The sequence below is a fragment of the Stenella coeruleoalba genome (assembly GCF_951394435.1).
Source record: "Stenella coeruleoalba genome assembly, chromosome: 10".
In the NCBI taxonomy this organism is placed as follows: Eukaryota; Metazoa; Chordata; class Mammalia; order Artiodactyla; family Delphinidae; genus Stenella; species Stenella coeruleoalba.
This window is the reverse complement of record NC_137156.1, coordinates 26,535,015-26,560,122: the sequence shown is the minus strand read 5'-3', so window position 1 is coordinate 26,560,122 and position 25,108 is coordinate 26,535,015. Positions and strand designations below refer to the sequence as shown.

At 52.5% G+C, this 25,108-nt stretch overlaps 1 protein-coding gene across 2 annotated transcripts in view; it reads right to left on the bottom strand.

Moving 5' to 3' along the window:
* Positions 1–24,610, bottom strand: part of TRAM2 (translocation associated membrane protein 2) — a 76,240-nt gene extending 51,630 nt beyond the window's left edge. For both annotated transcript variants that reach the window (XM_079934437.1, XM_079934438.1), the window contains exon 1: positions 23,803–24,610. In XM_079934437.1, the coding sequence (XP_079790563.1) occupies positions 23,803–23,922 (120 nt within the window). In that variant the 5' untranslated portion in view covers positions 23,923–24,610. The remainder of the gene's footprint in view (positions 1–23,802) is intronic.
* Positions 24,611–25,108: the final 498 nt, after the last annotated feature.

Below are 25,108 nucleotides of genomic sequence, written 5' to 3'. Positions count from 1 at the left end.
ACCCCTGGCTTCGCTTGAATCCACAGGAGGTGAGAGGGCACCAGGAGGGGGGTCACTGCCTGGCTCCCTCCCCACTGGGCGATGTGGCAGTGGCTAGATCCAGTACCAAAGGTCCAGCCCCCCTCCTGCAGCCACAGCTCCCATGGCCATGACCTCTCCCTCTCCCTCTCCTTTACATCTCAACAAGTTCTGCATCCACTCCATCCCCTGTCTCTTCAGGTTTAGGGCTATCTTCCACGACTGCAAGCCCTGGAGGTTTACCATCCCTAATCTGTCTTGCTTCATCCCGTCCCCACCCTTGTTAAGAATGCCTTCAATAACCTTCAATCACCCCATCTGTTTCCTGTGGGACCCTGATGGAAGCCGATTGGCTCCTCAAATAAAAGGCTTAATACTAACACCACATGATAATCATTAACCTCATCAATACAACCTCTGGCAACAGGGCACTTCCAATCAGCAAAATGCTCTCCCATCCACACATGCTGGGAATATTACCTGGGAAACTAGGGGGAGGCAGGCACAGTCACTCTCTGAGTTCCCAATGACCGACGATGCTGACAACCAAGAGAAACCGCTTTCTTTGTGCAGGAAGCCTTGGGACTGGCTTCTCACAAACTCCCATCAAGACAAGCCCCCGCTGTGGACCAGCGACCACCCGCCTGCATGTTCGGGGCCTTTACTGAGGACACCACTGCCCTCAGGCTGCAGGAAGGAATCCCAGGCCACAGATATTCGACCACAGAGCTTCTAGCCCTGATTTTGGAAAGTCACACCCACTCTGGGGTCTGACTTTACACTGACAAATAAGGTCTCAATAATCCAATCTGCTCCAGACAGGAAGTAAAAGGCTCTCGGCTTGCATGTGCTCCAAGCGCTGCACGAAAGTGGGTGGAAGGGGTGAGCCGGGGAATCCCCAGCCCAGCACCTCCTCAGACACAGGGGATTCTTTTCCCTTTTACTTTGTGGGGATACAGTGTGCCTTGAAGGAGGGTGGGGGAGAGGGGAGGGGGAGAGAGGGAGGAGGGAAAGTCTGCAAACAAACTGGCCCTCAGCTCTGGGACGTCCTTCTACCTTTTCCTCCAGCTGAGCACCCTGGGGGCAAGTTGTCTGCCAAGCTTCCCCGTGTAAACACTCTGGCACCAGCTGGGGTTTGGAATCTGCTGAGTCTCTGCCAGCTGGCGACCTGGAGATGGGCCGGATTAAAGGAATGCGTAATGAGCGAGGTGGTGGGAGACAGGGGCTGTATTTACCCAGAGGGGGTCTGCAGGGGTCACTGGCCAAAGGGGGCTCTGGAAGCGGAAAAATCCGAAGGGAAGAGGAAAGGGGTTCCAAGGTGCCCAAGCGCCGTGCCCCACCCAAACGGTCCAAGACTGTTATGCTCATTTATTTTTTTCCTTCTACAAACTGGCTTCTTTGTCCCCATCTCGGTGCCCCTGGCACCCACCACATCTCCCAAGCCGGTTACACACGGCCCTTTGGAAGTTCCACAGCTGGTTGCTCCAGAAGGCTCAGCGCGATCAGCCAGCTCGACACTCGATCCTCTGCAATCCCCACGTGGGAACGTTAACGCGGAAACCCAAGCCACGTGCTGACAAGCAGGCCCCGGGCCACACTGGGCCCCAGCCCGAGGCCAGGCAGGCAGGGCACAGAGAGTCCGCAGTCCCAGCGGCCAGCCCATCTCCAGCCTTAAAGACAGAGGCTTCAGCCGCCCCCATGCGAAGTCCAGAAGACAAGGATTTGGAGGAGACGGGCCACTGGACGAGACCACAAACCCACCAGAACCTCACTCCCTTCTGCTGCCCAGGGGGAGCGTGCGGGGGACAAGAAGTGACCCAAGTCCAAAGTCCTGGTGGATACCGGTGGCCACACCTGCAAGGAAGCCACCCGCAGCCCTCCTGAAGCACCTGCAAACATGTCACCACAACGCAATACACACCACCAAGAAGAGGAAGCAGGTGGCCCTGCAGAACAGAAGGAAAACAGCACAGGGCGGGGGGCTGTTCCTAGGAGCTCAGCCACAAACCAGATGTGAGCCTCAGGCTACTACCCCGCTCACAAGGCCTTGGGGGGGGCTCCTTTTTTTTTTTTTTTTTTTGCAGTACGCAGGCCTCTCACTGTTGTGGCCTCTCCCCTTGTGGAGCACAGGCTCCGGACGCGCAGGCTCAGCGGCTATGGCTCACAGGCCCAGCCGCTCCGCGGCATGTGGGATCTTCCCGGACCGAGGCACGAACCGGTGTCCCCTGCATCGGCAGGCAGACTCTCAACCACTGCGCCACCAGGGAAGCCCCATCTCCTCTTTTAAAGGGTGTTCTCTGAAGTCCCTTTGCTCCCTCGGATTCCTTCACACACAGATGCTTCCAGGACAGAGATTCACCCCCACCCCCCCACAAGGTACAGGGTTCAAGGCTTGGCCCTTCTCCCTTAGAAATCCTGCCCCAGTGACCACCTCTATTCCAGTGACACTCAAATCTACTTTTCCTACTCAGATCTTCTGCTGGGGGACATTCCTGCATCTTTACCTAAACATCACACCAACTCCATTCGGCATGCCAAAAATCAAGCTATGCATCTTTATTCCAAAAGCTGGTACCCAAGAGACATCCCTATATCTGCCCATGTCCCAGGCTGCAGGCAAGGAGTCCCACCGTCCCTTACAGCCACCTGCTGGCTTTTTCCTTTATTATGTTATTAAATCCATTATTTCCAGTCACACCCTCATCTCTCACCAGCCTACAGAAGAGGCTTCTAACTGGATTCTCTCCCTTAGGACTCAACCTTCCTCCCTCTCCTCCCACCATCCTAGATAGAACAGCCACGCTATATATAATATGAACAATATAAACCCCCTTCCAAGCTCCCTTCTGCTTTCAAGATAATGTCTAACCCTTCAATCTGACAATCCTGAACCTCCTTCCCTTTCCACCCTTGATTATCACAACTCCCCAAACTCAGCACAACAGCCCCAGATGTCCTAAAAAATATTCTAGAATATTACTCCATGAAATACTCTCCAAGGTCAACAAATATGTTTGGTGCAGGTATACAAGACGCCTTACTGCTTACTACTACATTAAAGGCTCTGACAAGTCCTGCGGTAAATAAATCTGTTTAGCCTCACATTTCCCAAAACTACCCGGCCCCAGGAACTTTTGTAGCATTTCCTCTATTTAACTGCTTTCTTCGGTTCTCTGAACGCCTTCTCTTGCCCAGAACGCCAGCCCTCTGTTCTGCCTTCCATTTGTGTCTCTGCCTCGACTTCCCTTTGAGGGCCAGCTCTGGCCTCACCTCCTCTGGAAGCCTTCTGCCCACCCTGCCGTCCGTGCTGCTTCCTTCCGTCACCCCGGAAGCCCGCACTGCCAGGCCTAGTGAAGAGCCTGGGCTCTGAATTCAGAGAGACTGTGTTAAATCCCAGCTCTGCCCTCAGCAACTCAGATGGAGCTGTTCGGCTTGCTCTGTGTAGGCAGAGATAACAGGATCTATTAAAGAGAACTGTTAGGGGGATTAGTGCAATTAGAAGGTCAGATCTATCACAAGGCGGGGCACACCACACATTCACTAAGTAACAATTAGCCATTTTTCTTCTAATTTGTTATCAATGCTTTGTCATTTATCATTTTCTGTGCGTCTTTTCCATGGGAAACCACTGAAAGCCCCAAGGCTTCTCCCACCACCCCCTCTACATAATCAGGTTTAACAAATAATGTGTTGATAAGGCCACCACCACCAACAGCTCCCCTTCCACCAGGTAGCAGGTGAGTGCACCCCTGGGCAGGGAAGAGGACTCAGCAGCCCCGGGCTATGAGCACTGAGGAGAGGCTGTCCAAAGAATCTTCAAGGCAGTCAAGTCCCATAACTTCCCAGAACCCCTCCCCCGAGGTGTTACCATCCTGCCCTGCCCCCCACCACCTGTCCACCTTCTGCAACCCTGGAAGGGTGGGGAGGTGCTTAGGAAACCAAAGCGAGTGGGTCTCACCCAAAAAGCGGACCAGGCGGCCCCTTTCCACAGGCCCACGCTGGGCAACAATGGGCTGCCCTGCGGGTTAGGGTTTAAACTTGAACTTTTCAACTGCTGTTTTTAAAAGCTTAAATTTTCACCACAGGCCTTTTCATTCATGTGACTTGTTCAGTTAATAACTGGAACTGAGAAGTTTCATTTCCACTTCTGGTCAATCCCGACTTGTGTTTTTCTTAATGCGTTTGTAGATGCTTCTCTGAACGGTTTAAAATACCCCCATTTCACCCTCTGAGCCACTCTTCAAAAGGCTTCTGAAAAGCAGATGTTTATTTATAGCAGGTGGGAATGACATCTCTAAGATCCAGGCACGAGCGTATCTTTACAGCATCCCCTGGCTACTCTGCGGACACCCTCCTCCAGCTTCCCCCTCACACACACACCCCAATTCCACCTCCAGCCTCTCTCCCATTTCTCCATTCGCCTTTCCTGCTCTCCAAGCAACAGGCACTGCACCAATCCAAACTTTCCTTCTTTCCATCTACAAAATGATAACAGCCTTAATGTGCCTTTTCTGATTAGCAAAACGATATATATTTCGTTGAAAATATATACATGTATGATAGATACGAGCGTGGGAAAAAAATTAAAATTACTTGAAATTCTACCACACGTAGAAAACAAAACCACTGACTATATTTTGATCATTATCCTTACAGCTGTCTTTTTATAAAAATAAAACAAATCCAAACTTTTAGAGAGGACCACACTGACATGACATTCTATAACCTGCTTAAAAAAAAAAGCAAAAAAAAAAAACCCACACACCCATACATTATGGAAATCCTTCTGTGACACTGCATATATTTTTATGTCACCATTTTCAACTGATCTAACCAATCCCTTGCTGGTAGGCATTTAGGAACAAGCTCATCTTTTAAAAATGCTAATGTCTCAAAATATTTGGATATACCATTGAGTGGGGGAAAGGTCAGAATTTGGTCTGTGCATTTTTATTACAATCATGAAAAACCATAGTGTCCAGGCATAATTAAACCAACTGTGCTAAGTGGGAGAGCGCGAAGAAATGTTTATAAAAGTGGTATTCAAACAGCAAAGAAAGTCGTTCAACAAAAATAGCTCGTAGGGCTTCCCTGGTGGTGCAGTGGTTGGGAGTCCGCCTGCCGATGCAGGCGACACGGGTTCGTGACCCGGTCTGGGAAGATCCCACATGCCGCAGAGCAGCTGGGCCCGTGAGCCATGGCCGCTGAGCCTGCGCGTCCGGAGCCTGCGCGTCCCGAGCCCGTGCTCCGCAATGGGAGAGGCCGCAACAGTGAGAGGCCCGCGTACAGCCAAAAAAAAAAAAAAAAAAAAAAAAAAAATAGCTCGTAAAACGCAAACGCCTCATTATCTTAAAAAATGCTATGATAGGTCACACCTTAGTATAAAATATTTCAAGCAGCTGATCTCCACTTCATTGGACCTCACAGTTTTCTTCCCAAGGGGAAAAGGAGACCGTGGTCTGAAGCCGTATGATCTTTGAGAAGAAGGGGAAGAGGTGAGGGGTAATTCTGAGGCTTGAGCACTTGAGGGAGCCCACTGAACCACGGGCTGGGGGCTCAGAGCCCACCCAGGAGAAACCCTCAGCAAATGGACTCCACGTCCACATTTCTCAGCAGTCCTGGTGGCCCTGGAAGCAGCGTTTGAGCGCACATGGCGTGTCTGGTGTGGCATGGATGCACCAGGACTATATATAACTGTAACATGAAAATGAGAGGCACAGAAAAGTAGCTGCCTAATGACGGCTGCGATGGTCATGGAATTAATTAATATTCACGAACAACAATCATCGATGGAGTCCTTACTTGATATCAAGCTCTGTAAAAAAAACACTGTATGTACAGGCACTATTAGCTCACTTGATCCTTCCAAAAACTCAATGAGGTAGGCACAATTACTTTCATTCCCATTTTACTGACCAAAAAAATGGGGTACAGTTGAGTAACTTAAATTATCTAGCGAAGTGTGGGAGCTGGTAAAGGACCAGTCAATGTGAACGCAAAGCCTGCACCCCCAACCTGTACACACTTCATGGTATTTACAAGCCCGGCACGATCTAGCAACGTGACATTGGGAATCGGGGTGCCCACCCAGACGTCGAGGGCAGCCAAGCCTCACACCTGCAGTCTGTTTTCCAGGGGGAGGAGAGCCTGGGAGCGAACCATCGTAATAAACCTATACAAGAAATCCACCACTGCCTTTCACTTCCAGGAGGTCACCATGGAAATGCACAAACCCAAATGCGCCCTAGAGCCAGTCCTCTCCGATCTATTTAGTTTAGTTTACACGTGCCCCTCGTCTGGGACTTCGGCCACGTCACCATGGTCATTTTTTAGCAGTAAAGTGGAGCGAAGGCACTCATGACTAATCACAGAGGTCATTCCTGGAGGCAGCAGAGCTTGCAAGCTGAAACACAGTCTATTTAACTTAAACGTGCCGGGTGGAAGGGCTAGGATACGGTATTTGGGCAAACCGTTGACTGGGGGTTTGGTAGAGCTCTGGCTTGGGCGGCAGCGCCCTTCTCCCACCCGCCCCATCCAGGCCGCGTGGCTCTAGGGCTTGGCTCTCACACAGGCACAATCCCCGACTCTTCCCCGGGCTCTAGGGAGCAGAGGTAGTACCACCACTCCAGGGAGTGATGGGGTGAGAACCAACCAGCACGGAGCCAATAGGAAGCCAGGAGGGAGGGAGCCCTGCAGCACGAGGTGGAAACGTGGCCCCATCCCCAGGCACAGAGCCCCGCAAGGATTCAACCTGTACAGAGCCCCTCATGACTATGGCCACACTGAACGGTAACCACTGGTTTTCTTACCCCTTCCCTGCCTGAGCCCAAGCACGGAGCCTGTCTCAACCATCTCCAGGTCCCAGGCACCTTCAATTAGCAGGCGCTCAATAAATATTTAGGGAATAAATTTCAAAGAGTTCTGGTGGTGGTTGTACAACAATGTGAATGTCCTTAACGCTACCGAACTGTACACTTGAAAATTGGTAATATAGGAGTAGGGGGAAAAAGGTTATTATGGGGTTATATGAAATCATGAGTGTGAAACTTCTGAATATTGTAAAGCACTACAGAATTTAAAGAATTTTTCATTCAATTAAATATAATTAAAACCTTTTAAAATGGTAAGACACTTTTATGTTATATATATTTTACCACAATTTAAAGAAAACGATAATAGCACGTATTACAGAAAAAAAACAGTGGTGGCACTCAGATACTTCTAATACTCATTGTATGAAATCTGGCATTGTGTGGGTTGAATAATTGGAGTTTAAGAAGTATGGGGTGGGTTTAATTAGGTAACTGTTATCAATGGTGAATCATGATTCATTGAAACAAAATGTCACAAACAGATGTCAAATACGACACTCAGTAGGTCCTTCCTGGTGTCCTAAAGCATTAGCGAGGAGGCCCCAAATCCACCCAAGAATTTGGACTCTTCCTCACAGCCTGCCAACCGCAGACCTTAGAGGTGGCACTCTCACCTGTGACGGGAGAGAGAAAGCTGTCCACAAACCTCCCTCACTCCCATCTCCCTATAGGATGGAAGGGTGGCGTTCCACAGAGCAGATCTGTGGATGTTACTAAATCCTACTGGAAAGAGATGGCCGATAGGTCTGAGAGGTTCTGCTTCTTTAATAAGTATATGTGGTGTATGAATCTCCAAGGAAGGGGGCCTGGAAGGAAGAGTTTCACGTACCTCTGTGACCCAGAACCTTACAGCCTCCTGTTACCACCCCTGGGGATTTCAACAGCCTGGAACTCATAACAGGAAACATCAGTGTCACAGACGTGACGGATTATTCGGAATATCGGTAAGCGCAGACCTGGCTCCCCGGTTTACTACCTGTGTGATGGCCGGCAGTTATTTGAATTCTCTCAGCCTCAGTCTTTTTCCCTTTAGAATGGAGTAAGGACTCGGGCTCTGAAATCAGACAAGTGGGCTGTGAATTCTGTCTCTGGCCTCTTGACCAATGGAAGCTTGGTCAGGTTCCCTGGTCTTTCTAGACCTCAGTTCTCTCACTGTACTATGGGAGCAGTCACGGTACCCACCCCAGGGGTGACAGTGAGGGTGGGATGACAGGATACAGGGAAAGCGCTCACTGCAGTGCTCGGCACAAGGTCAGCACTCAACACACTTCATTCTTTGACCCTAAACACTGTAAAGTGCTATATGAATGTCAGCATCCTATAAGGCCCAAGCCAAGTCCCACTCTTCTCTTATGAAGCTTCCCTTGCGGGAATCTAAAAGCGTTCTCACCTCCAGGCTTACGCGGTGTGGAAGACCACTATATTCACCACAAATGTATCTGGCGTTTAGGCATACACTGATGTCTAGTATTATATCCTACATTGGTATCTAGTGATTCAGATAGAAGAAATCTTATGTCAAGTTCCTTTTTTTCCAAAACATAATGGGGGGGGTTAAATGAATTTAAAAGCTACAAACGGGGCTTCCCTGGTGGCGCAGTGGTTAAGAATCTGCCTGCCAATGCAGGGGATACAGGTTTGAGCCCTGGTCCAGGAAGATCCCACATGCCGCAGAGCAACTAAGCCCGTGCGCCACAGCTACTGAGCCCATGCTCTAAAGCCCGTGAGCCACAACTACTGAGCCTGCGCTCAAGAGCCTGCGAGCCACAACTACTGAAGCCCGCGGGCCTAGAGCCCGTGCTCCACAACAAGAGAAGCTACCACAACGAGAAGCCCACGCACCGCAATGAAGAGTAGCCCCTGCTCGCCGCAACTTGAGAAAGCCCGCGCGCAGCAACAAAGACCCAATGCATTAAAAAATAAAATAAATAAAAATAAAATAAATTTTAAATAAAAATAAGTAAAAGCTACTTTTTTACCTACTGTGAAAAAAAATTTTTAAGGGAAAGATATAACATTGAAAGCTAAAGTCTTCCATAAACTACCTCCTGGAGACAATCAATGTTGACAGTCTGCTGTGATCTTTCCAGATTTTGCATATATAAACATAATTTCTTTATTAAAATGGACTCATGCTCTGTATACTAATCTGTTTTTTTCCTCAGATATCAGTCCATGTCAATACATAAAAATTGACCTTATTCTCTCTTCAACAGCTATAGAGTATTCCAGCATACGGCTATACTATAATTTACTTAACTGGTTCAATATAAACGGATACTTAGGTTGTTTCAAATGAATGATGACTTTGGGGCAAGATCTGTGCCCTCTATTTCCGCATCTTCATAGAGGTGGCACTGTGCACATGGTGAGAATTCAGTAAATCCTACTGTGTAAACTCCAAAAGTATTTGCCTCTGGGTCGCAGATGGTCACTGGGATGCAGTCCACCTAATATAAATTTCAAAAGCCAGCGCTGCTGTGTGAAGCCTGGATAGTAGTGGGCAATATTTGCAGTGCTGGCCCTGAGATTTAACTCTCAGACCAAAAAGACAAATAGTTCAATATAGTTTCCATGCCGGCTGCTTTCCCATATTAAAATTATTTGATGACCCAGCAATTCCACTCCTAGGTATATACCCAAGAAGACTGAAAATATTATGTCCACACAAAAACTTGTACACAAATGTCCATGGCAGCATTATTCATGTGATGTGATGCAAACAGCCCAAATGTCCACCAACTGACGAAGGGATAAAGGAAATGCAGCATTTGCACACAGTGGAATATTACTCAGCCGTCAAAAAGAATGAGCTCTGATACACACTACTACATGGATGAACCTTGAAAACGTTAGGCTAAGTGGAAGAAGGCAGTCAAGGGCTACATGTTGTATGATTCCACTTACATGAAACGTCCAGAACAGGCAAATCCAAAGAGAAAGAAAGTAGATTCATGGCTGGGGTAAGACCAATGGGAAGTGACTGCTAACTGCTTTGTTTGGGGGCTGATGGAAACGTAGAATTCGATAACGGTGATCGTTGCAAAACATGGTGAATATACCAAAAAAACCACTGAACTATACACTTTAAAATGCTGAATTTTATAGTATACAAATTATATCTCCATTAAATATGCAAAAAAGATTCTTTCAAAACTGGTTATCAGTAGGTGATTCTACTTTACCACTTCTTTACTGAAAGAATACGACGTGCAAACCACTGGAACGCCAAGTGCTGGGCCGGGTGCTGGAGACACGCGGTGAGCAAGCCCTTCTCCTGCCCTAGTGATGAGGTCCCATACGGTGGAGGTGGGGCAGTAAGGGCCAAGATGGGGGGGCGCAGGGGATGAAGCGCTGAGGCAGGAGCAACGACCCTGCCCAGGGCAAAGGGGGGGCTTTCCACAAAAAGGGGGCTGTGGCCTGAGGATCGAGGACCAGCTGACCAAATGCAAAGCCAGAGTGTCCTAAGGGAAGAATTTGTATGAAGGGACAGAGGCGAGAGAAACCTCACAGCGGGGCTGAAAGATAACCAATAGGGAAGGGCCTCGTTACTCAAACGTGCCAAATGATGTAATTTAAAGATCCAACAAGTACTTGACTCCTGTTATGTACCAGGCATCGGGCTAGATGCTGAGAATACAACAGGGAACCAGATCTATGCAGACACTGGCACAGCTTTTAGTATATAACGTGTATTTTCACGGCTATAGGATAAATAGGCCACGGCTAACTGATTCCTTGGTTTGAACATGGTATTTTAAAAGGACAAGGACAAATCTGTCAATATCTATCAAAAATACAAATGAACTTATGCTTGGAACCAATCATGCCACTTCCGGGAAAATATGCTACAAGATATGCCTGTATAGGTACCAAATGATGTGCGTACTAAGATATTCACTGCAGCATTGTTTATAAGAGCAAAAGACTGGAAACCACCCAAGTGTCCATCTAAAGGGGACTGGTTAAATGAAGTACAGAGAATCTATACAATGGAAGACTAAGCAACCCTGGACACAAATGAGGAAATTCTCTGTGTGCTGACATGGAAAGATCTCAGGGATATTGTGCAAGCAGAAAAAGGCAAGGCATGTAAGAAAGGAGGCAGGAATACGTATACATATACCTCTCTCTATATATACGTATGTATGTGTATACACACACATATACATACATACACATATAACATACACATACATATATACATGTGTGTATGTGGAAAATCTATCATATATTTATAGCTGCTTGTCCCAGACGGTGGAGGTGGGGCAGTAAGGGCCGAGATGGGGGGGGCACAGGGGCCGGAGCGCTGAGGCAGCAGCAACTACCCCACCCAGGGCAAAGGGGACTTTCCAGAAAACCTAAGAAGGATATGCAAAAATTAATAAAAGTGGTTACCTGGGGGCAGGGGAAGGGAGCTGGATGGGAAGAGGTAGGGGAGGGACATTTCTCAATCTATTCTTCTTACATGTTTTTGATTTTTGAACAATGTGACTGTATTGCCAAATATCACCTATTCAAAAACATTCTTTTTTTAAGCTTTAAAAGGCCAGGATTCTAGGTTCTCCGTCTGTACGCACACGCTAAAGTAGCCAGCATTCCTAGTGAGCTCAGGAGCAGCTGAGAACCCAGAGAAGAAAGCGTGGATGGAAAGGCTGCAAACGACCACCAGCAGCAGCAGAAAGGCAGCTCAAGACGCACTCCCCTGTGTGTGCGCTGGCCCAGCCTTGATCGTTTCACGCCAGCTACATGTCAGGCACAGAGGGGTGGGGGACACCGAGAAAATGTGAAGCAACCCTTCCCTCCGGGGGGCACTCATAGCAAGTGCAAGGAGCCAGTCTTTTCCCTTCTGCCTGTGACTCTCCTGGTACAACTCTGATGGAGTCACTCCCGTGCTCAGGAATCTGCAGTGGCTCCCTATTACCTAAGCCAGGGAGCAAATCCAAACTTTGGGCCTCCGCGGCCCTGCCTGCCAGTCCAGACGCATCTTCCATAACTTCCTTCCTGAAGCACCTCCCCAGCTTTGGCAACACAGAGCCACTTTCCACCCCCTTACCTCTCTGGCCTTTACACAGGTCCCTCCTCTGCCTGGAACACCCTCTCCCCAGCCCATCTGCCCGGCCAGCATCCCTCAGGCCTCCAGGCCCAGCGCAAACTTCTCCTGTCTACAGTGAACTGTCCCCAACCCTCCGGGGGCTTCTGCGCCCTCCTCTGACTCACACTGTACCCGTGCACATGAGAGCACCGACGATACCGCCCCCTCCCAGAGGACTCCGGGCTCTGTGACGGCAGCATCTTTGCCTCGTCATCTGTGACCCTGGCCCCAAGAACAGTGCGTGGCAGAGAGCAAATGCTCAATGCGAGTCGGGCTCAATGAATAAACGAGAGAAATACAGAGGCAGGTGGCAAGGAAGTGTGAACTCTGTTAGGGGCCAGGAGAGCGTCTGAGCAGGTGGTGCCAGTGCAATACAGGAGGTGGGCATCAAGGGAGAAGCGCGAGTCAGTCCAATGAAAGGGGGAGAGGGAAGATGGGGGAAGGGTGCATAAGCAAATGGGAGGCATGAAAGAAAAGTGTTCAGGAACCACTAGATGGTTTGTGACAAGGGGTCAGGGCAGGGGCGGGCCGAGCGTGGAGGACAAAGGCTGCTCAGACTCCAGGGGAGCCTTGAATGCCATGCCGAGCAGCCCAGACTTCGGGTGGGCACCACCAAAGGGCTGTAAGGGAGGGAGACCCAGGCCCAGCTCCGAGTCTGAGGACATCAGCGGAAGCTCCGTGGAGGAGGGGCCAGAGGGGAGGCCAGACAACAGGCTGAGGACCAACGTAGGACTCACTGTCACTGTTCAGGTGAGAGAGGCCCAGGGTCTGAGCCAAGGCCGAAGAGCGGCGCTCGAGCGGGTACACAGAGCAGCGCAGAAGGTCAAGCTGGTGGGAGTTAGTGACCAGATGCGGGGGCGAGGCCAAGGGAGCAGTGACCGCGGCGGTCTGCTCTGACACATGCGCTTGCTTTGAAGCATTTCCCTCCTCTGCACACCACGTAAACTACAGGCACTGGGGGTGATCACCCCCAGGCCTCGGGAAGAAGCCTCCCAGGGTTCCACCAGGGGGCGAGAAATCAGACAAGGGGCAAATCTCCTCCTTCTGTTCCCAGGGGCCTGGCACCAGCTCAGAGATGGAAGGCACGTGGCAGACCAGGCAGCCCTCACCTTGTCCAGCACACGTCAAAGAACGACGACTGACACGTGTCAGCACCGCCTGGCAGAGCGCGGGCAGCCCCTCACGTACAGCGAGGGCAGCAACTCTGTGAACGGAGCTGCACACAGGCCAAGACTCCCTCCTCTGTCCCCAGTCAACCCCCTGCAGCCCCATTCCCGCCCATCCCTAGGAAACCTCCCCAGAGGAGCCCCCCCGCCCTCCGCATCCTCTGACACCGGAACAAACCCGGCTTCCTCGGGTCAGGCCGCCATACTTGAGCGTAAGCCTCTTCACGGCTTATGCAGCCGAAAGATAAAAGCGGGCGGCGGGGGGGAGACGTTCCACCTGGCTGAGGCCCGACTTCTTAAAAAATCAGAAATCACATTAGATGCAAAACATACTGTTTGAATAAGTCTGAAGGACACTTTGGTGATAAAGCCACGCGAAGCCGGCACCACACAGTGGCACAGAGACACGGGAGTTCAAGGACAGCCCCGCACCGGGCAGCCTCGGGGTACAGCGGCTCCCAGGCGGAGCCCTCCCCCCTCCCTGCCCCTCACCCCCGCCCTAGTCTGACCCTCACAACTGCCGGGTCGCACAGCGTGCCTGCCACACCGAGTGGACACCAGGGAGTTCAGGTGTGTGGGTCCCGGGGCATACTTCTCAGTTGGGGTGGAGACTGAAATTGTGTCGGGGGTTTGGGGGAGTTCTCCTGGGGGTCAGTGCCACAGCCTCCTCACCAGACTCACCTCCAATCTCACCTCCATGTACCTCCGGAACAGGGGACACAGCCTCACATCACTGTACTCCCGAAGCTCTTCAAAGACCCCCACTGCCTCCGGGAGAAAGTCTCAAGCTGTCGGCCACCACCACCCACCTGCCCCAGCCACTGCTCCCATCTTAACGTATTCTTTCTTCTGTAACCTTGGACCAGATACCCAAGCTTGCTGTAACTGTACGTAAAGTGAGTGCAGGTGGCTGTCAGCAAGGGCCTGAGTGACTCGCCCGGTGTGGAGGTCACAGGACAGGGCACAGGGCTGACCTCCCCATGCATCCCGTTCCCAGCTGCGTTCCGAATGCTGAGGGAGCCCCACACGGTCGAGGCATCGCTCCAACACCTCCCGAGTGTAACAGGAACGATGGGGAACACGCACTGGGCTCTCACCCTGCAACAGGCCGTCTTCTGAGCGCTGTGTCTGTATTAAATTTCGTATTTTGTGTTGATGTTTCTAATCCTCCCAACGACTCTCAGACATAGTATTATCCCCATTTAACTGATGGGGAAACTAGGGCACAGAGAGATTAAATAATTTACCAAGATGACACTGCTTGGACATGGAAAACCAGAATTCAGACCCAGGCCATGTGGCTCCAGGCCCACAACCTCAGCCCTATAATCCATGCCTCTAACAGTCCCTAACAGAACCGCACCACAAGGACCCCTCATTACCTATTACTACACAAACGAAAACCAAACTCTCGGGAAGCGACGTGGAGACCAGTGCTGTCCAACAGTACTTTCTGTGATGATCAAAATGTTCCATCTCAGCGCTACTGGGGACTTGAAATGTGGCCGGTGTGACTGAGGAACTGAATCTTTCGTTTCATTTCGTCTTGACGAGCTTATGTTTAAATAGCCAGGTGTGGGCTTCCCTGGTGGCGCAGTGGTTAAGAATCCGCCTGGCAATGTAGGGGACAGGGGCTCAAGCCCTGGTCCGGGAAGATCCCACATGCCGCGGAGCAACTAAGCCCATGTGCCACAACTACTGAAGCCGGCATGCCTAGAGCCCGTGCTCCACAATGAGAGAAGCCACCGCAATGAGAAGCCCGCGCACTGCAATGAAGAGTAGCCCCTGCTCGCCGCAACGAAGACCCACTGCAGCCAAAAATTAATTAATCTAAATAAATAAATAGCCAGGTGTGGCTTGTGGCTGCCTATTGGATGGCACAGGTGAGGCCTACATTTGGTGAGTCCAAAACTGTGACATTTCAAACGTTAACCATAGCAGATAATTCCTACTTGAAACTAGGCTTCAGGAGGATGTCACTAAGTGCTGATGCATCTCCTCACATCTCTCCCCCTCCAGTACTGGTGTTAATTCCCTCTCATAATTTCGAGGCAGAAAGCATGCCCGTGGGTAGAGGAGCTGCAGGCCTTGCAGATGGAGTGGGAGTGTTATCAGCTGGCTGGGCAACGCCTTAAGCACGCTGCTGTAGGTGCGGGGTTGGGGGGCGTTTCACACTCTAGGCTCACCCTACTGACTGAAATAAACCGGCCCCTAGGGGCGTGAGGGGTGGCGGGAACGAGCGGGTCCCTGAACGTGCACACACGCTCCAGCCAGGGCCCCGGACCACCCTGAGCACCAGCGCGACGAACGCTGAGCGGGCAGGGCAGGCGCTGGCCGTGCTGCCCAGGACAGAGACCTCTTCTAGCTCTTCCCGGGTCCCCTGTCAGCCTGGGAGGGGCCACATGGCCTCTGACTCCAAAGTCACAGACAGAGCCCACCCCCTCTCCCATCCCTGGTGATTCCTTTCTAACATATGGGTTTTCTCCTCCCTCACCACCGGTTCCACTAAGCTCCATGACATGTCAAACCCAAATTCAGGCTAGATTTCAACTCAAATAAGAAATGAAACCAAAAGCAGAAGTTGAGACCACTACCTCAACTTCAGAAGGTAGTGGAGGGCGTTTTTCTCATTAACCCTGAATCCGTGTGGCTGTGGGGAAGGTGCTCCTTCAACTGGAGTGTCACCCGTATGTCCCAGCCCTGTTCTGCATCAGCATCTTAGGAAGACATGACTGAGACGCAGAGCAACTGACACTCCCAGGAAGCAGCAGGGCCCAGACTGGAGAAGGGACCGCACAGCTACTTAGGGGCAGAGGCCCCGGGGTCCAGTCCTCACCCCTCCACCGCACAGCTCCCTGCCCGGGCTCTGTCGCGGGGACCCTGGAAGAGGAGCTCGTGCCCGCACGTCACGCCAAACCAGAGACCAAACTGCAATTACAGAAAAGAAAAAATCAGCGATCCCTCATTCCTTTCCACCTCCACCCCCTCTTCCAACCAGCATACAAACAAGTTATTCCCTGCCCATCGAGGTCAAAAGCTGACCCGGTACAAAGTCAGAGAGCAAACCAAACACTCTGAACTCCAGAAGCGTTGGGTCTGAAAAGCCCCATCCCGTCCCAAGTCCCGAGGAAGAAGTCCCTCGGAGAGGAGATCCTTCTCTGCAGGGCATCGTGAAGGGACGCCGCGACTTCCCGCAGGACTCCGGGAATCACGGAGCGAAGGCCTGCCTATCCTGGGATCGCTCCTCCAGGTCAGGAGCGCCCAGACTGCCCTTAACCTTCAGGAAAGGAGCTGATAATACATCCCCTGTCACCTCTCACCCCAAAGCCACGTTCTCACTGACCCTCAATGCTATCTTTTCGAAGATGCCAGCACTGCGCTTGGGCATGCACAACAGACCAGAAACACTTGTTAACTAACCAGTGAGGTCGCGGGCTTTCCTCAAAGCAAGAGGGCAGAGGTTAACAGAGCAGGAATAGGCATGTTGCTATATGTTACGTCCCCACGCTTTGCCCATAGGGAGGCACATCCTTCTCCCTCCCCAGAGCCACGGAAGTCTTCATCATTAAAAAGTCTCTTTTTAAAGTTCTCCGTGAAAACAGAGAGTATCTGCGCCTTTATGATAAAATCGAAAGAACAAACTGATTAAACTAATGATGCTCTGTCCTTAAAACTTAAGGAGCTTTATTAAGAAACCCTCTTCAAAGGCAGGACAACTGAGGCTCTGAGGATGATGTCCTTTCTCACCTCAGGTGCGACTCTCACCCCCACTAACCCAAAAGGCACATCACAGATCCCGCTGGGGTTTGATGTTGGAAATCTTAAGAAACCCTATGGAAGAGTTCTCTGAACCTCAAGCAAGGTTCCAATCAATGAAGGCCTCCGAGTGCCAGAAATCACACCTTGCACACACATACACACTCACTGCCTTTGGTCAGTTCACTCATCTGCAAGGCTGTGACACACGAGATACCCAGGAGTCACCGCCGTGCTTGTCTTCTGCCTGCTGACCACTCAGCGTGTTGGGTCTCTATTCAATAAACTCCCCCCTCCACCAACGGCAATGGCTTGAGGGTGAGGCCCAATGATCTGTAAGTTGCACCTGCCACTTTCATCAAGTTCAAGACCTCACTTCTATCCACAAACAGTCTATCAGCTTTAAGCTACCACATCGTGACCTCCTTGAAGACAGGGACCCCACCTGGTTCCTCTGCATTCCCAGAGCTCCACACAAGCACCCAGTGCACAGGCACCCAGTCCACAAACGCAGCACATTTAGGAAGAATCTGTCAATTTCGAGGCTTCTGCACACACAACGGCATTCAAAGGCAGCGTCGGGAAAGCCAGTGAGCAGATGTGTAAAAATGCACTGGGCTTGAGTCAGATGACGTGGGTTCAAGCCCCAAGTTTACCAGAAATTCACTCTGCTGCCCTGGGCAAATCACCCAACCTCTGGGGTCTTATTTCCCTCTTCTGTAAACATAGTAGATGACATCTAGGTTTCCCTTTAGCCCTTAGACTTGTAAAACGTGAAGAAAAGATGTGCCCTTGAGCTATGGCCATGATATTCACTTGATGAGACGGGCAATGAGGATACAGCAGGCAGAAGCAGCAACTCCACACAGATGTGGGCTAACAGCAGACAGTGACTTTAACAGGAGGTAAAGCCTCTGCCCACTCGCCCACGGTCACACGTGATACACACGTTTGGGTCACTCTCTGGAGCCTTTCAGGGAGTCACTGCAAATGGCAACGACTCTTCCAGACAGAAAAGCCTCCAAGTGGAACAGTGACCCGCAGACATTACTTCCAGGTAATAAACAGATTCCACTCAGACAGAGAAAACTAAAGCGGCCTGTGGCTACGTTCTGTAGACGCCCCATTGGTGGAAGCATCGGGGCTGAGCTCTAAATGCGAGCCAGACGTGGCTGACTTCTTGTTTTGGCTCCAACTCTTAACTCGGAGCGGATGGTCCCTGGCCAAGTCTCTCCTCTAGAAGCCAGGCTCTGGATGGGTATGACAACCCCCATAAACCATCCAGATTACAGGGTGAGGCTAGTAAAGCATTTCGCAGACGCAAAATGCTGCCAACCCCTCGAGACAGATGAGGGGAGCTGTCAAGAGGCAACGTGGCTCGGGCGGAGAGCCACAGAGCAGCGGCTCACCTAACCCTGCGTGCCCCCAAGTTCCCTCCAGGGGCCTCCCCATCCCCCACTCCCAATCGGGCTCCGCTCCTTCACGCAGGAAAGCTGTGTGAACCTACACTGTCCAGGAGACCTGCCTGCAGAGCTCTTCAAACTGCAACGTCAACTCCCAATGTTAACCAGTGGTGACTAAGCTGGGCTGGGTTTCCTTCCACTGGGGACACGTGAGACATTGAGGTAAGTCAAGGCAAAGCAACAGGCTGTGTGAGAGACAAAGGTCTGCTCGGGAAACGAGACGGGCTGTGTCAGGAGCCGTGGTAGTAGCTTTACTGTTTTCTTTTCCCTTTTTTTGCCCCCTTTTCTTTAACCATTAGGTACCAATGGACACCAGATACACAGTGCTGGATGAAAAGGTTAAGAGATCGTATCAGTAAAGTTTCCCACCAAAGCTTGCTAATAGCACTCTGGCTGATTAGAAAGCACTTCTGGAGTTTGGGAACTCTAATCCGCTCTTATCAACCCTCCAGCTTAGGCATTTATCAGGGTGGGAACGGGAGATATATCAGCTCTGCCACAGACTGATTTCTGGGGCCCCTGCCCACGACGAAGCAGATCAGAAAGGAGCTCATGCCTGCCAGAGTGAAGTTTTCTCCATAGCAACACATGCGACTCTGCAAACAGGCAGGACTAGACCAGGCCGGACAGTGCCCCCAGGAAGCAGCGGCCGAGGGTGCAGACAACAGAGGGAGCAAGAGGAAAGTGGCACCGACGGAGCGGGCGGGGCAGCTGACAGCGGCAGCTCTGAGACCCTCCAGCACCCCCAGCCCACCTTCCAATAAGATGGATGGCACAGGGACAACAGATGTTCTCTGTGGAGCAGGGGAAAGAGGCACCCAGGGCAGAGTGATCGCCCGCTTTGGAGCAGACAGCTGGCACTGGAGAACTTGGGGGAAAGGTCTCATGGAAAAATCAGGTCCTATCTAAACTGAAATTCAAGCCAGGCTGATGGCGGAAGGTGTTCTCACACACCCAGCAATGACGCCAATAACAGGGGCCACCAGCGTGGCTGCTGAGACCAGCAATTAAGCGCCCGTGTGCCAGGCCCAGTGCGGGACACCTGTACCTTCATCGTGCTGTGAGGGTTAAAAACTCACTCACTGATAAACACCACCTTTCTGGATGTCACATTTTTGCCAAAAGAAGAAACGGGGATCACCGAGGTGCCCTTACATCCCACAGGACAGGGTTACTTACACTTGAGGCTGGACCAGGAGGTACACTAGTTCCAAATCTCTGCTCTTTTGTTCAGATCACTGAAATGCGGGTAAAAATCCCAACCACAGAACAAGGGCACCTAAGAGACTAAGTGGCCCTTCTCGGCTTCCCCTGACTCATTTCTCCAGAACGCCACTGATGAGCCACGTCAGAGGCTGGAGAGGAAGATGCGTAAGTCAGGAACTGTAACAGCTGGCAGAAGAACATCTTCAAAAGCGATTAGGAATTAAAGTAAAAGCGACATCTGCCCTCAGATGTACATCTGTGCCCTGTGCACGGCTCTTTGTAATAACAGAATGTAAGCAGAGCTGTCTTACAGCACTAATGCTAAGGGGCAGGACCAGCAGCCTCCCTTCAGGTTGTGATGTCTGCAGGGATGCCTGGGAGGATGTGCACTGGTGCCACGGAACCCGTGTCCTGCCAGGTCGTGACACAACGGGCTCCCACCGTGCACACTGCAAACACATCACCCCGACAAGCTGACCGTGGTGTCAGCAACCGGGAAGAAGGCAGTTCCTGGAGAAAAGGTGGCTCCACCACATCTGCCTCCAAAACAATCAAAAAGCAAACACCAACCACTACCCCCAAAGTTCTCTGGGCCCTAAATTCTTAAAGTCATCACAGACCAAACAGGAACCCAACCTCCAAGTGACGGGCCCAGAATTTCAGAACCATTTCCGTGCTGCAGAGCCAGCAGCGCCTGCAAATGAGCTTTGCAACAAACAGAAAAAGTCTGTCTCGAAATGACATTTTGTAGGTAACGTACAAGTGGCTTCCTCTCTGCTGGATGTGCCCCCTTGTTCTCATTCTCTGTTCTCGCTAATGAGCGCCTTTTCCTCTCTCTTCCCCCTGCCTGTTTCAGTTTGAAACGTGGCACTGTGGCACCAAAGGAACAGGACATTGGAAAGGGAAAGGAGAGGGGAGGCGGCTTTCAAATCTGACACACACCCCACTGGCTGCCCACACCCTGAAGGCCGCTCCGGCCGGGCTCCACCTCAGACAGGCCTGAAGGACCAAAGTGTGGAGTAGAAATCCCCCTTGCACCACCTCTCCCCAGCAGAGTCAAGAAAGAGAAAGCTGGAAGGGAAGGAGGGGGGAAAATAAAGCTCCACATTCCTGACATTTTTTAGCCAAGTGCTGTGGCTGCACAGAACAGCTCTATTCCAAACAGCCCGCAGGATGGAAAGAAAACCTGGGCTCAGGGGGAAGAGCCTGCCCCTGGCCTCGGAAATGGGAGAAGGAACCTCAGGAGGGTTCAAAACTGAACCACACAGAGGTGGGAGGGCAACCCTTTCATGTGTGTTCCCCAAAGGAAGTGATCCCAAGGGAAGGAACTTGGAGTCATCATCTCCCAGGGGACAGAACTAAAGTCCTGGGGTTCCTGCGGGGGAACGAAAGCCCCTCTGAACGCTGGTAAGCTGACCAGTGAGTTGGGGAAGGGGCGAGGCAGGGAAGAAGTGGAGACCAGTTAAGATGCAAGGGCCAGGCTGTGGCTGGCTGGGGTGGGGGGGAGAGGGCCCCAGCTCATTGGCAGAGGCTAGGCAGGGGACCCCAGAGGGAGAAGTAGCCAGGAGACTCGCTCTTTGTGGGAAGAATTATAATTGAGTTTTCCTGATTCAGCTTCTGAATGAAGGCATCCTAGCCCTGCCCAAGTTAGAAACCCCAAAGCCTGCCGTCCTCTCTCCCTGCCTTCCCCTCCCCTTTCCATCTCCTTCTGTCCTCACTCCTAAGAAAAAGTGAGTCGTGTTAAGTGCTGGCCTGCCCCCCACCATCTGCATCCCTAGATACACACACACATACACACCACCCCTCCAGGGAAGAACCCAGATGACCCTGAGTGATAGCTTGTAAGTCCCTGGCTGGTTTACCCCAACTGTGAGGATGCCCACATGTGTTTCTCTGAGGTCCTGCTCTCATCTGGTAGGGAGAGCAGAGTTCCAGAAATCTGAGTCCCCCCCGCAGATACCTGTCTCTGTGGAGAGTCAGTTGGTAGGTACAGACAATGAAGACCTACTGTGTGCCTAGGGCAGCAGAACACACGTGATTCATAAGGGAGGTCTGGACACGGCCCTCCTCCTCCCAGACCAGCCTGCACCGACCCACAACGTACCTCCAGTGCACCTTCCTGAGGAGACAACCTGTCCTGTACGTACAGATGCCGTGGGGCGAAGGTTCTACCAGAAGAGGGTGGTGGGACAGGGAGCCGTGAGGCAGGCATTTCAGCCCTGGCCCTTTCCACACTCCCCAGTCCAATCCCAAAAGGGGGAGGAGGGCAGGGCAGTTTTTTCGGGGTTTTTTCCCACCCTGGGCCTTCCTCTTGTCATGTACTGGAATTAAGGGCTCCTTGCACTTTCCACCTCCCATGGACGGCCAGGTTTAACCAACAGGACTTTCCACCAGACCAGAGGCAGCGAGGGAAGGAGGTACCGAGCTCAAATACTCGGCAGCTCTCTTTGAGCAAAGGTAAAAGCAGGTAGAGCCACCATCCTTAATGAGTGCCAGACACACAGCAGAGAGACCCACCAGGCTATGCAAGAGACGTCGCTGGCTGTGAGGGCTACAGCTGTCACGTGTCTTTCCAACCACACCCTCCAAGTCTGGTGACAAGGCACTGGGAGGCCTCTTAGAATGGAGGACAGCAAGGAGACACTGAGAGCACTGGCTGGACCAAACAAATTTTCTCCTGTCCCGCTAAGCTATTATGATCAACAATAACAGGGTTTCAGGAGCAAAGGACCTGATTTCACATTGGTAGAACCTGTTATGGCTTTTGCTGCTCACATGATCTCAATTAAACCTCACAATAACCCTGTGAGGAAGACAGGTTTTACTCATCTGTAATGATGGGGAAACTGAGGCTGCATCTGTTTTTTATTTCGTCAAATTAGTGACAGAGCAGGGACCGTGACACGGGGACCACCCTGGCTTGACAAAGCCCTCGCCGCCGATACATCACGAGAGCTGTCGGGGTGGGTGGAAGGAGTAAAGGAGGCCTGCAGACCCTGAAGCCCAGCCAAGGACACATGCAGACATCCAACGCTGACTCGGCCGCCACAAGAATGTCCCCAGCTTGAGGGCAGCTTCGCTGACCAAGCAGGGCCCTTGTCATCCTTAGAGAGGAGATAGGGAACCCAGAGACAGAGGCACACAGAAGAGGTGATTAGCCACGCCGGGAATCTTCCATCTTCAAGGCAATTTATAGAGAGTTACAGCTTCCTAACCCATTCCTGAGAATGCAGATAAGCTGCCCACGAAGTGTCACTCACGTATCTGACCCTTGAGACAAGACAGACCACAGCAAGTCCTATACTCAGCGTTTGCCAGTTCTCCCTACTTGTGAATATCACATTTTTCTGGCTGTCGGGAGTAGGGAATCCTTCCCATCAGCCCCCTTGGATTCTGACCCCATTCGGGCTTACTAAAACTCCCTGCTCTATGAGGCCTGCCCCAGCTGTCCTGAGCAGGACCCCGTGGTCTCCCCCTACCCGAATAGCTTTGAGAGAATCACCTTTCCCCTAAAAGCAGAGGGTATCCCTGGCCCACGCCTTGCTCCTGTCACAGGAGAAGCTCTGGGTCCACCACAGCTGGATCTGAATGAACAGTTCACAGAGTGAAACAGGGTTTATGAAAACTGGCCTTTTGGGCAAGAGTAAAAAAAAAAGGGGGGGGGTGGGGAGGGTGGCGGGAGGACGGCAGAAGTGCACTGCTGGGATGGGGTCAGGGCCACACGTGAACACCCCGAGTCTGGCCCAGAGCGGAGGATGCAAAAGACCCCGAAAATCAAGTGGGAGGAGGTAAAGGGCAGGGGTCCCTCCCACTGGAAAAGCCCAGAGGAGCTAGCAGCCACGGCTTGGGAAGGGGAGTTGTGCAATGACTGCGGGTCTGGGAGTCTCCGGGCTTGGCTCCCGGACACCAAAAAGGAACCCGCGCTGGGCGGGCCGGGTGGCAGCTCTGCGGTTGGTTCGAGGCCAGGCTGAGGATTCGGGGCTGCAGGGAGAGCTGCAGGGTACGGTAGGTGCCCAAAAGGGCGGCAGGGCAGGCGGGCACGGCGCGGAGCTGGCGGCGGTGTCTGGGCTGACTAGGAGGCCGAGGGGCGCACAGTGCACAAAGCCGGGGGTGCGGGGGACCGACACGGCGGCCGGGCGCCCAGGCGCAGACGCGGACCCCGGAGACCCGCAGGGGGACGCCGGGCGGCGCGCGAGAGGGGCGCTCACCGCCCCGCTGTCGCTCACCTCGAACATAAGCCCGATGAGGACGCAGAGCACCAGGCAGAAGCCGATGTCCGCATGGTTGTGGATGACGAACTCCTGGCTGAAGAGCGGGTAACTTTTCGTCCTCCGGCGGAAAGCCATGGCAGCGGGCGCGCACGGCCGGCGGGGCCCGCACCCGGCGCTCACCAGCCGCCGCACAAACTTCTCGAGCCCAGGCCCACTCCGCCCGCCGGCCCGCCGCCCTCTCGCCCTCCCGCCGCCAGCCCAGCGCCCAACAACTTCGGGGGCCCGCCCCCTTCCTCCGCCCGCCCCCGCCCCCGCCGTCCGGAACCGCCCCCGGCGCAGCCCCCTCGCCGCCCGCGGCCCGCACTCGGTGCGCCTGGCTCGCTCGGGCCCCGCCCCCCGCGCGGTTAACCCTTTCGCCGCCGGGGACGCGAGGGGGCGGGGCCGGGGCCGGGGCGGGGCCGGAGGGCGGTGCGCCAGGCTGGGTTCCCCTTGCCCGGCGCTCGCGCCCCGCCGCGTTCTCCCGGCCGGGAGCTGGCAGAGGAGCGCAAGGACGCAAGGCCCTACCCGGACAGGAAGTGGGTCCGGGTTTCCCACTCCTCGGCGGCCGCTCCTTCCTCCGCGGGAAGGGAAGGGCCGCGGAGGCCGCGGGCTGGCCGCGGGGTGGGCAGCTCAGCTCGGTGCTTCCGGAGGTGCGGGCTGTGGCCTTGAGGGGCTGAGAGCCGCTCAGGTTCGGTGCTGGCCGGCATCCTCGTTGGCCACAGCGGCCTGCACGGATGATAATGAATGGACGGTTAACCAAGTATTCACTGAGAGCTAGAGAGGGTTAGGCACGGTTCAGATTGCTAGGAATATGCAGCAAAGACCCTGCCCTCGGGGAACTTGCTTTCCAATGGGCGGGAATGGATGGATCGGTGCAGTTGTGCTCTCTTAACTTTTGAGAACTTTGTGCTACTATAAATTAGTTTTACACGTTTTACCCAAAGTCTACCTTCGATGTTAATTGATCCGAAAAAGTGGAAGAATAAACACTGAAGAAGAAAAGAACTTTCTCATTGAAAGTTTCTGTTTAATATTAAGTTTGAAAAGTACTCGTGGAGGGCTTCCCTGGTGGTGCAGTGGTTGAGAATTCGCCTGCCAATTCAGGGGACGCACGTTTGAGCCCTGGTCCCGGAAGATCCCGCGGAACAGCTGGGCCCTGGGCCCGTGCGCCACGGCTGCTGAGCCTGAACTCTGGAGCTCCCGAGCCACGACTACTGAAGCCCGGGAGCCTGGAGCCTGTGCTCCGCAACAAGAGAAGGCACCGCAATGAAGGACCTGAGTG